At 38.6% G+C, this 12919-nt stretch overlaps 1 protein-coding gene across 1 annotated transcript; it reads right to left on the bottom strand.

The window, feature by feature from the left end:
• Positions 1-46: 46 nt before the first annotated feature.
• Positions 47-1390, bottom strand: mrpl33 (mitochondrial ribosomal protein L33). Its single transcript, XM_079573063.1, has 4 exons — positions 1264-1390; positions 957-975; positions 769-875; positions 47-315 (listed from the first exon to the last, which is right to left on the bottom strand). Exons 1-4 carry the CDS (start codon positions 1283-1285, stop codon positions 266-268), a joined length of 198 nt encoding a protein of 65 aa, XP_079429189.1. The 5' UTR covers positions 1286-1390; the 3' UTR covers positions 47-265.
• Between the last annotated feature and the right edge of the window lie 11529 nt (positions 1391-12919).

Below are 12919 nucleotides of genomic sequence, written 5' to 3'. Positions count from 1 at the left end.
CATAATGTACAATATTGTGATTTAAATACAAATGTAGAGCAAGTCAACTATTTGAGGTGTTCTGACAATAAAGTGGCCTTAACAAAAACAGTTGTATTGTATCCGACCAATAATAAAATACACAAGAGGATTATGCAAGATCATTGTAAAACCATGAAGTGGTGTCCCAGACTCTCCAGGAAAGCAGGTCAGCCAACTTTGAGTATAATCCAAATAGGGATGTTATTGGATGGTCCATTGACAATTCATACTTTTGAGGACAGAATTAAATGGAGCGGATCTTCCTCTTCTCAAAGAATAAGACATGCTTGTTCACTGAAACAAAATCAACAAAATAAATGTTATTTTTGTAATAACCAGTACTTCAAAACAGGTCACCAGAGCAGCCAAAATGTTTATTCAAGAGGAACGTTATATTAAAATATAATTAGTAATAACTACTCAAGTAACAGTAAAAAATAAAGTACTTTGTGAAAATAAGTGCTTGGTAATTGAGTGTAAAAGTCAGATTTATGTTTAGTGTTGATGTAATAGGACAGACAACTCACAAATGAATGGGTTTTTTTTTTTTAGTGATCAAAACAATGAGTTGACCTTCATTTCACCGTTGCCACCTACAGATTTACTCATTTACCATGGTCGAACTCCCTCTATACTTAAAACATACAATTTAACTTCTACACCTATTATCAATCATCAATTACTATATTTTGATGAAACAAACACATTATACACTTTGACAGAGCCTTAGTTAAATAACCATCTTACCAAATGGATCGTGTTTACGGAGGACCATTTTATCTTTGAGTCTGTTTCTCTTTGTGTTGAAGCAGTATCCTGTTCCTGCTGCGCTCACCATCTGCACCAGGATAGCCCTGTCAAATTATTGAAACCAGTTAACAGAGAATATAGAAAGGCCATTGAGAGAATCTTGTTGGATAGAAAACTGGCCTTACTTGGATTTTGCCTTGGCCACTTGAGGTGGAGGGGAAACAGAAGCAACAGGAACATTATTCAGGTATGGGCTACTTAAAATTAGCATTTATTTCAATCAAAATCTGCATATCATTCCATAAACTACGCACACGAACAGATGATGACTAGTAATTGATTTGCAAATAATATGGAGCATTTGTTTTGATGTTTATGAAAGAAACTCATGAGCTACTAGCACTGGTCAGCAACAAACGTAAACTGCATTACATAAACACGTGTAGCATTACATGTGTAGCCTAGATCGTAATGTACGTTTGTTATACTCACAATTAACAGTTGTTAGAAACATTTCGCCGGGTTAACAAGGCATTAAAGGCTGGAATTACAAAGGAGCTCCTAATGTTCGCTGCCAACAGAGTCACATTGAAAACAACAGCCGCGTTTCCGATTTTAGAAACACTTCCGGGTGCTCTTAAAGAGACAGTGCCGAACATGATTTTCACCGTTTATATGTTTCTTACATTGAACCATTGACAGTTGATTGATGTACTTCAATGTACTGTCAATGCATTTGCATACTGCAAACTTTTTAAGTATTTTTATTTATTTATTACCGAACAAAGACAAAGTGAAAGGCCTAAATTTACACATAAAGCATGCATAATGAATTACAGTTCAGTTAAGATCAAGCAAAAATTAATTTACCAGACTTTTTATTAATATATATTCAAGCATGTTAAACTTCTTAGAGTTTTTTTTTTTTTCCTTGGCCGTTGGTGCTTTTTAACTGACACCCCCTGCCGTGCCTAATGAACCTCTTGGTCTAACTCCATTTATCATATCATATAAAGCTCATGTTGTGAGTTATTCACAGTAACCGACAACTCAGCTCTTTGTAGAAAAGATGGACCCCTGCTATGAGGAGATAATTGCTTTTGTCAGATGGCACAGGCCAATTTGCCAGGGGAGATTTGTGCAACTTATTTTATGGTATCACATGCACACTACATTAGTATGTACTAGATGTAGCCAAACTAACCATTTCCAATTACTTTGCTCATCAAGCTTGTGTTTCAGATCTCAATAGCATGGTAAAAGTAAACAAGATGTCCTTTATTGGAAAATGGACTACTAAAAGCCTTTTGAATGGGACTGATAAAATACAGCGAAAAGCAAATTACAGGAAAGAAATGCTCGTTATCCATTTGTGAGTTCCCTTATCCTCTCAAAGCAGAGCATATAATCCACCTGTGTTTGTGAGGGCAGCAAGGTCTCCTTAACCATATTTCTGCTACTTTTAGGCAACATTCCTGGTATATGAGCAGCTGCTAAGATCTGATACATAATATGATTGTACAATTGAAGAAATGTATTACCTACTCCAACCAAAAACTTCAATGCCTCATTCCCAATTTTTTTTTTTAATCAATTCATTTCCATTCATGATTCCAATTTGGTGCACAGGATGCTTCCATTTAACCGAAATAATAGGATTGGACCGAGCAAAGCATTTGTTTGGTGTGTCTGGCTTGAGGCAAAAGATGTGATGAATTTGTGGCACTGTGGAATGTCCCAAAGTGAGCACGGTAGATGAATAAACAAGGATAAACACGGAAAATGTTGCCATGGAAATCCCCATCTCATCTAATATTAAAATTGTAGTTTGATAAACTTCTTATTAGTTGTGAATATTATAGATCCATCTTTGGGTCAAAGCTTTTCTATTTACATGTCAGTATTGGTGACATGCAGTTCATGTGACAAATGTGTTTTCATTTTCATAATTCCTGTATCCAGGCACTTATTTTTTGGGATCTACAGTACAGACCGCATGTAGTCGTAACACTGAATTCTGTAAAATGTAAAGCATGCATGAGAATAATAGAATAAACTACAAGTACAAAACAGTTCAAGCACATTTGAATTGTTGTGCATTTCTCATAAGAATATCTAAAACAAAATAAAAGGCTTTTCGTTTCATTTTTCATAGAAATTATTTAAAAAAAACAAATACAAGTTTACTGGATCTTTCTTGTCTATTTCTTGCCTATTGTCCAGTATCGTAAATGTTTTCAGGGACAGTGCAGGAGCAGCTGACAGGATGTGTGTAGAGCAGCTTGCGTCACCGAGGATCATTTTGTGGAAGAGGCTGAGACCACTGACTGTAACCACTCTCCTCCAACAGCCCTCACCCTGCCCCGTACAGCAGCAGCACCAGCCCACACTGCTCTCAGCGGCTCTCCAGACTCTCTCCTTTTTATAACGTTCAAACGCACACTGCTCCTGGCTTTCAGTATATCAGATGTATGTTTATCAACACTGAGGAGACATTATGATAAGCTAGTTTGCCAGGGTTGACACTAACCCTGGCAAACTAGTCAAACACTGGATTTCTGGTATGTCTAATGCTCTATAACGCTTACCAGCCTCTTTGGCCAGTAGGCTTTTACATCTAGATTATCTGAAAACTTATTATACATCAACTAAAAATACAGCATGATTTGACTTTTCAGTGCCCATTCATATGTTTTTTTTTTCTTCCTTTTTTTAAACTGGTATCACATATCCAGTTTCACGGGCATGAAGCCTCCCTCTTGTGTATTAAGTGTAACAACACCCCACTTTCCCTTTTCTTTGACCAGACCAGCCCAGTGGCAGTAGGTGACAAAATGACTCACGCAAACACAGCACAACTCCCCAGTCTGCGTCAGAGCACATCTTATGATCTACTACTGAAAGCAAACTAAATCAGGTCATACTGTGTTGCTGGACTTTCATCATATTCACTGTACCTACTTCTGATTGTTCAGTAATCGGATCTTTGCTGTGACATTGGGCTAATTTTATTATAGTGCAGACTGCTATGATGGCCACAAGTATTTTTTAAAATCACTGCAACAGTTTTTCATTTTATATTTTAGAGCTGTAACGTGTTTTATTTTATCATGATTTACTCTAATGAAATGTAATTTACAATAACTTGAAACAACATTTAAACTTTAATAACCCTGACTTATTTAAAGCCACACTGTGGAAGATTTGAGGTACATGTTGCTACATCAAATGTGCCTCTAAACTGTTACTTTTTTTTGCAGGGGTTATCAAAATGAGTTATTTGGAAGAGGACCAGACCATTTTAAGTTCATATCTGGCAACCTGCAGTCAAATCAAATGGTCAAACTCAACAAACTGGTGATGTCCCCCTCACAACACAACTTTGTGAGTCAGATATATGGATGGGTGGGCCTTTTTGTATTCTACAACATCGCAATTACATTTTAATTACTTAGACATATATTTCAAATTAAAGTGATGTATTTGTGATCTGCCATTATGACATGATTAGCATTGTTTCAACACGCTGTCCATCTGCCAAAATTCAAATGCCCACAACAAAAATGCTCTAGGTTGTCTTTCCATTTGCGTAGATGGGAACAATCGAGGCTGTAATGATGTCATTCACCCATGTGCATCGCGTCTCCATGGTTACACCAATCTAGTACCGGCTCTCAAACGGCAACAGGTCCCTGATTGTAAAGTCTAGACAAAGAATAATCAGACTAATTTATGTTACACTCTCACTCTGGAATGAGAAATTCTTTCTTGATTATTGGGTTAGGCCAAATCCTAAATCTACAGGTTATAAACCGTTTTCTACAGTTCATGGTTAGCCATGGGTCTTCAGGTTGGTTCACTTGAGATGATATTTATTGTGAAAAAAGCCTAACACTACAGAATAACCACACATTTAATCATCTATAACAATATGATACACTGAAGGAGAGTTGGGGGATGCTCAGTCCTTTTCAAACTTTACTAATTCAATGATCTGAATTATATCATTTCCTTTTCAATCTAAAATGGTCACTTCCTCCTTCTATATTAGGCCCACACTGCTTTATTTATAGTCTACAAGAGGGTGCTACACAGTTGTCCTGCTGACCACGCTGCGTTGTTAGGAGTTTTATGTTATGAAACGGCCAACCTGCAGTAAGTGTGTCCTCCTCCCATCTGTTCTCTGTGGTGCTGTCTTGATTTCGCCTTGTTCCATGACGTCAAAAGCTGAGTGGGAGTGGACAAACCTTCTGCTCCCCGAGAGGACCGAGTGGGCCACTGCCATCCGCTGTGCGCTCACAACACACACCCGGGAACGGGAGGAAGAGGAGAGGGAGGAGTGGAACTGACAAAAAGAAGGAAAGAGCAATGCATTATGTGAGAACTTTAAATTCAACACTGTAAACGTATTAATGGTCTCAATTGTATTGCATTTATTTATTATTAAACTATGTTAGATCTTTGGCCGCTAAAGCAGAAGGTGTGGGGTTGTTGCCTTCACACAGCAGTCAAGGCAAACCTGCCATATAGCACTGCGCAATATGAACAAGTAAATTGTGTAAAGCCAACATTGATTAAGTGCTTATTGGTTTTAGTGAAAATCATTTGTGTGGTAAGGAATAATCATAGTGTTACACCAGTAATGTAGCAACACTTTTTCAATTCTATAATGTTAGTGACGTAGGAAGAGGGATGGTTCTATATGACTCACTCCTTTCCAACTGTTAAGGGAGTTCTACCTCTCCCTATGTCACACTCTGCACAGGGATCAATTATCAATGAATCAAAGTTTCTAGAGCACTTTACAACAACATTTGGCAGACCAAAGTGCTTTACAAAAAAGGTCACAAAAAAACAACAAACCAAGAAGAACTAAAACTATTTTTTTGTCGATGTTCTAGTGAAAGATTTGCCAAAAAGTTAGCAGTAAATATTGTCATCAGTATTCAGCCTTGTATGTTTAAGGCCCACAGTTGTTGGGATAAATTCAGTTTTGTTGTTATTCGTGTCATGCTGCGAAAGCCAAGTCAAGCTGTAGTGAAAAGCTGCCCAACTACAGAGAAAAAATATGTATAAATTGATCATTGCAAATTCAACCATGTGCTTTATTATAAGATCAACAGTATCTCTTGTAATGTCACATCTCACATGCAGGTCACAAGAATGCTCTCCAAGAAATTAAGGTCATCATCACCAGTGAGTCTGTTTAGCATCTTCATTTGCATTTCCTTCTGCATTTTATGATGAGTGCTAACTGACCTCAAAGCATTCGTCTTTATGCTCCAGCTTGATATGGTTTGTGGCAGACTAGCTAAGTTTGAAAATCAGAAAAACTGGTGGCCAAAATATCATGTCAGTTTACTCTTGGCCAGTTTATTATCAATGTCAATTTAATAGTGTTATAAACATCAGTCGCACCATTTAGGATACTTACAGTCATGTTAGAGTGTTGTTTTTGATAATGCGTTTTTTGTGCGTAATTTCCCTTCTGCGCGTGACATTTGTTCTATTGGGAAGTGTGAACATACAGATAAAAGCGCACCCAAAGAGAAACAGCATCCTATTTTCTGCTACTTCCTGGTCCTCCTGCTTTGTGTCGCTTATCTTTAGAAACCCCAACCCCCCCTTTCCAATCCATCAGTGGCTATTTTACAATTTGGCTAAATCCAGCTCTGAGGTAACAAGTGACACCTTCTGTTTCTATGCTTCCGGTCGCTATAGCAACCTCAGCAATAATGGCTCCACCGGAGAGGAGAGCGCGGGCAGAGAGGAGGTTGCGCCCCTCTGCTCCCCTCCTGTGCTCGGCCCATAAGCTCGGCCACGGTTCCATTCTTCTGCGCGTCACGTCGAAGCGTTGCTGCATATGGATCTCATTGCATTAAAAAAATAACAATAATAATAATAATAATAATAATAATAAATCTCATTGCATTAGCGCTCCTATCGATGTTTTATGTAGGGTTTATACGGAGGAAAAGTTACAAGAGAAGGCAGAAGACGATGGGCTAGTGTATTGAAATACTCTGCTGCCCTCTGTTGGTCAATTGTATGTAATGTGTTGAAGATGAGGCTTATTGCAAATTGTAACAGCAATTGTTACAATTATCACTCTTAGGACTTATCAAAAAAGTATTTTCTGGCTTATGTCATATATAGAAAAGAGATGGCATAAGACACAGGACGAACATATTCACAACATTAAATGTTTCCCTTTAACTAAAGTGCGATGGTGAGAACTGTCTAGACTAGAGGGTTACACTTTATTTTAAACTTCTCTAATTAATACATTGTACCTAAGTAAATTTAGTACAATGTAATGTGCTCTGTAACAATGAGTAATACATTGTACCTATGGGTTAGATACACAATGGAATAATATGCATTTGTAGTTTGGAGGTACATAATGTAATAATCTTATGTCCTACCTCCAAAGTACTAATACACATTATTCCATTGTGTATGTAGTGCATAGGTACAAGTTATTACTGTTACAGAGTACATTACATTGTACTAAATTTAGGTACAATGTATCAAAGTAGTGTAAAATAAAATGTAACCCATAAAAGGCTTTTCAGTTGAGTTAAATTATATGTTTAAAAGAATGATTTGTGAACTTGCACAAAACACTTTGCACAAGAAGAAATAATTTCTGCAGTAGTGTCCCCTCACACCTTTCTTGCACTTACTCATATTTAAATTCTATATTCTGAAATGTTCTCTGAAACAATTCTCTAAAGCCACTATATACATGTTCATGTACAGTCACAGTCATTCAAAATCAGACAACAGCAATAACAGTAGCCTATTGGTCTCAGTAAATCTTCCCAATTCAAATTTCCAATCTACCCCTTGTTCTTGTGCTGTATAGCGAAAAAATATTTTTATATATTCTTTTTGTTGCTAATTTCACCTTATTTGTAGTTAAGAACTTCGAAATCCCTTTCGTTGACACATTCTTTTGTAGAAACATAGCAAAACAATGAACGCACGGGTGGGTGAATGTGAGGTGTGAGGATTAATGTTCTCTCTGCTCTGTCTGTATGTCTTTGTGTCAGCCCAGCCATCTGTCCATATTGTCCCGCCAAAGGTCCAGAAGTTATTGATGGGACCCAAGACATTTGAAACATGTTTATTACAATCCCCTTTGAAGTGAAAGAGGACTCTTACTGAATAATTACTCCCCATCCTGTCCACTACCTGTGTACATAATCTCAAATCATTTAAGAGAAAATGTACTTCTAGTGTACCTAATCGCATCAAATCTTACTGGTGAAATAGTGAGAAGACTCAAGTTGAATATGGTGAATATGGTGACTGTAATCTAAAAATACTTTGCAAATGCAGGGTTTCTGACACTGTGCATTGGTCAGTTTGCCCTGCAGGTTACTCAGCTGAAACACTCTAAACTACATCCAAAATTGCAATAACTATGGACTTGACCATTCACAAATTTCATGTCTGAGATGGCCTACTAACCTGAGTCAAAATGCTGTACCAAGCATCATTGTGTAATCAGGATGAGACACACGTATGAGGGTAAATAGGGGAAGTAATCCTGGACCATGTGGGTTTTATTTAAACAACAATGCAAAGAAAATAGAATCCGAGTCTATAAGCAGCTTCTCCAGCAGCACAGATGGGCCCCCGCTTCCCGCCAGTGGGTCATTGGGTGAGCGTGGTGTGGAGGGGAGGGCAGCGGAGGCAGTGGCTACGCTCTGTGCAAGGTAGAGAGAAAGAGTGGGCAGGAGGAAGAGGAACACAAGCACTTCCAAGGCCAAGTGGGCTGAGGTTTGGTACACATGGCTAAAAATGGCTGATGACGCGCACAGGTCAGTCCATCGCTTTGTCATCAGCTATTTCAGCAAGTGATGGAGCAGAGAGGGAATGTTGACATCACTGTATGATCACAGGCTCCCACACTCTCCTCATTGTGCAATTGTCCACATAGAGAAAAATGCTCCTTACCCTGGACCTTATTTGGTAACTCAGGATATAGCTTATTTGGACAGGGGCAAAATAAGCTAGAGCATCAGATTTGAATAGAATAGAATAAGCCTGAATAAAGCATGTCATTTCACAATGCAGGCCAAAAAAGGAAACAGGGAAAAAAGGGCTTATCTTTGTAATGATAGTGTTATTGCTATGATAAGAAAGTCAATAGTCATAAATGTATGAACAATGCATAAATAAAGTCATAGCAAGCTTTATTGTCACTTTTACCAGATTATAATAAAAAATGATGTTGCTCTAGTGCAATATATGGAACAACATGTAATAATATGTGCACAGTAATGAATAAAGAGCAAACAAAGAGCAGATCAGGTCACACTTTTGACTGGATATAGGCAGATATCTAAGTTTAGATTGGTCACAGGCTAATCAGATTAGATTCATCTTTGTTGTCTCTAAACAGGAGAGATTATTTCTGCATCAAAAACATCATATCACAGAGCAAACAATTCTCATACTCACATTTCACCCACTAACAAACCAAGAGCAACACATTATAGTATAAGGTATTGCCTATATTGGACCACCAAATTGAATGCGTAGTGATACAACTCACAGAACAGACAAGCTATTGATACAATATACTATGTATTGGGTCAGACTGAGCTAATACAGTGTGACACAATTTGTACAAGTGTGTGACACACACACTGAGGTATCGACCCATCACTACACCATTACAAACGAGGCGACATGTCTGATGGAGAATCACACATGGACGTACATGAACGTCTTTCAGGTGAGGTTCTCGAACATCATTATTTTCTGGATAACCTCACTGACACGAGATGCTCTGATGTGTTAAAGGCATTGCTGTCCATGTTTGGGATATACTCCAAAAATGGTTGGGTCAGTATAATGTATGACAGGATAGATGCTGCAGGAGAAAATATTCAGGTAGCGCTCTGCCACAGTAACAGGATGTATGTATAAATAAATATTAAAAACAAACCACCAGATGTTGATGAAACAATTTGCCAGTCATAAGTCTTTTTCAATATAAATGACTGACAAAAAGAGTCTTTCCACAGCCTGTGACAGACTTTCGGCCACTTCGTTTCGTTTGTCATCATTGGCTTCTTCCTGCTGGCTATTTTAATCGGCACTCTGGTGGACATGTGGTATGAGAATGTCCAGGATAAGCCAGAGCAAACTGAGGTGGTCACTGCCCATGCAGAAAGGAAAACATGGAAAAATTTAAGCTGTTTGCGGATGCCAGTGTGAGCCAAGACGGTATATCCCAATTGTGGATAAGATCGTCATCTAGTCAACTTGTTCATCACGGCATTAGAACAGCAGCAGCCCAAAGTTAGTTTTTTCACCACCAGATGGCGCCTATAAGCCTACCAACACTGCGTGATACAGTGTGACACAATTTGTACAAATGGTATCGTCTACCCATCACTACACCAACATTACAAACGTCTGATGGAGAATCACACAAGGACGTACAATTTTGACAATGTCTTTCAGGTGAGGTTCTCGGAGGATTCCAGGTGAATCCCATACCCGGACATCCTTATTTCCTGGATAACCTCACTGACACAAGACACTCTGATGTCTTGAGGCCTTTCTGTGTGGAGTTTGCATGTTCTCCCCGTGTCTGCGTAGGTTTCCTCCGGGTACTCCGGTTTCCCCTACCACTAAAAACATGTGCAATAGGTGAATCCTCCAGCCAGGTGATTCTGACCATCAGCCTGGCTCTACATCATGGAGATGGGTCCCCGGGCGCGGCACTGCCGTCGACACTGCTCCTTACGGGTTGCCCCAGCGGCATCGAAGGATGGGTTAAATGCAGAGGACGAATTTCCCTACGGGGACAATAAAGTATACAAAACAAAAAACCAAAAACAATAAAGGCACTACTGTCCATGTTTGTGATATACTCCAAAAATGGTTGGGCAAATGTATGACAGGATGGATGCTGCAGGAGAAAACATTCAGATAACACTCTGCCACATACACAGTCGCGGGATGTATGTATAAATAAAAATTATCGTCATCATCGGCTACTTCCTGCTGGCTATTTAAAGCCACAAAAAAGAAAAAATTGAAATACAAGTTTTTATTTTATGACAGATATTTTCAGCATTGAAAAATAGGAACAAATATGTAATTTTGCTGTGAGCGGCTCAGCTCTCCTAAGACATGACATAACTTTACCAGGAGTGGGTACGTCTCCAGCTCGTTTCCATGGAGATGTCGACTAAAGGCAGCAGAATTTGAGATTTAAACAGGTTAGGTTCCCATCCTAATCCATTCATCCATTCGTGTCGAGCTGCTCATTAGGAACATGTTTTGTACTGATGGCAACAATATAGTCCAAAATGTTGCGCAGTGTGCCTTTAAATCGGCACTCTGGTGGACATGTGGTATGAGAATGTCCAGCATAAGCCAGAGCAAACTGAGGTGGTCACTGCCCATGCACAAAAGAAAACATGGAAAAATTCGAGCTGTTTGCGGACGCCAGTGTGAGCCAAGACGGTATATCCCAATTGTGGATAAGATCGTCACAGTCGTCATCTAGTCAACTTGTTCATCACAGCATTAGAACATGATGGGCAGCCCAAAGCAAGTTTCCTCCTGCAGCGGTCCCCCAGCACAAAGTCCAAACTAAACTATATACGTGGAGGACATGATGAACATGTTTTTCTATCTGTCCATCATCACTTTTGACCTGCTCTTCAAACTACAAATCATATCAATCATTGTCATCTTGTTATATTTAAAACTGAATGAGCCTCATAATGTTCCGAAGTGTATAGGATTGTTGTATTTTAGGATTTCATATTTACTGTAAGTCTTCTCTCAAGTGTTTAAATGCTTCCAAAATTGTTTAAAATGTGTAATGCTAAATGTGATAAAATAGAGGCTGTGATGCTGTTTAGACCTTGTGTGTCCTAAAAATGATTACTGTTACTATATTTTGACTGCCTCTTCCACTTAATTTTTTGTTTTACTTTTTAACAACAGGTCCTATATATTGTAACTTTGAACCATTTCAGATTTTGACCCTTTTAATTTGGTCTGATCATACATTCTGTACCTTGTAGTGTTGTAGCAGGAAGCTCAATGGTGTCATGTTTTGCATGTTCCTCTGAAAAACCTTAAAAACCTCTGCCTTAAATTACATAATTGTTTCTGTGATTATTTGTCAAAAAAGACGTAATCATTTTTCAATCACAAAGTGCTTTTGTTTCAGGCTGTATGAGCAAGAAAATCAAAAGGCCTTGAGTGATTTGTTGCTTCTAAATGGTCGACATATAAAGAATACAAAGGAATATGTTATGAAAAGTGTGGGCAGAATCCAATTCCTCTGTCTAAATGTAAATACAGTGTCCCAAAAATATGTATACACACTATGAATAATGGGAAATGATGTGTTTATTAAAATACATTTATTTTTCAGAATTTAATAGAATCTACACAATTTATTGAATTGTTTTTTTCAATGGCAGTTTTCAAACTGACGTCAGTTCTGCGTTTCAGTCTATGCAGTTCTATCTATGCCAATGTTTTCATGTAAACCATTTCTCTCTGGTCTGGAAAGATAATGCAAGTGCTGCCCTCGTTTGGCCAAACTGTATACTGCTGAACCGGCAAAAAAAAAAAAAAAAAAAAAAACAACAACTAAATTTTACCCTTAAAACTATGTGTTTATTCCTCTGTACTGCATTCAAAGGTTACACAAAGTGGTAGTTAAGTCTGTAGTTGGATAATTTCAGAGCCAAAGTGGATTTGCTTTGAGTTTGACCTGAAGCAAATTAAGCCACAGGTTCCTTAGAGAGTTTAGCGGGTCAGTGACCGGAGGAGTTATGTTTGAAGGCCTCCAACACACAAATGACTACATTAAAGCCCGTGCTCGCGTGCGTGGAGAGACATTAATAGGCATGCGTTCTCAGATCATTACTCCATAGAATACACAAAGAACAACCCGATTGCTTTGACAGCGTCTGACATAATTGACTTTGACAACTGGAGAGGGGTTATTATGTCACCGGGGAAAGGTGTGTCCCTCCCGCGTCTGCCATCACGGAGAATGCTTGACACAACAGACCTCAGAGGCATAAAGGTAGCCTGCTCTGCATCATCTACAGTGAGTTACAGCAGACAGTGGTTGTAAAGCATGACATCATTG

The sequence above is a fragment of the Gobius niger genome (genome assembly GCF_951799975.1).
Source record: "Gobius niger genome assembly, chromosome: 16".
Classification (NCBI taxonomy): domain Eukaryota; kingdom Metazoa; phylum Chordata; class Actinopteri; order Gobiiformes; family Gobiidae; genus Gobius; species Gobius niger.
This window is presented reverse-complemented; position numbering and strand designations above follow the sequence as displayed.

Excerpts from the sequence above, each read along its gene's own strand:
- mrpl33 (XM_079573063.1), bottom strand. The coding sequence starts at position 1,285 with ATGTTTCTAACAACTGTTAATT. Across the intron at positions 316-768 it reads CCGTAAACACGATCCATTTG|TGAACAAGCATGTCTTATTC; the intron begins GTAAGATGGTTA and ends ATTTTGTTTCAG.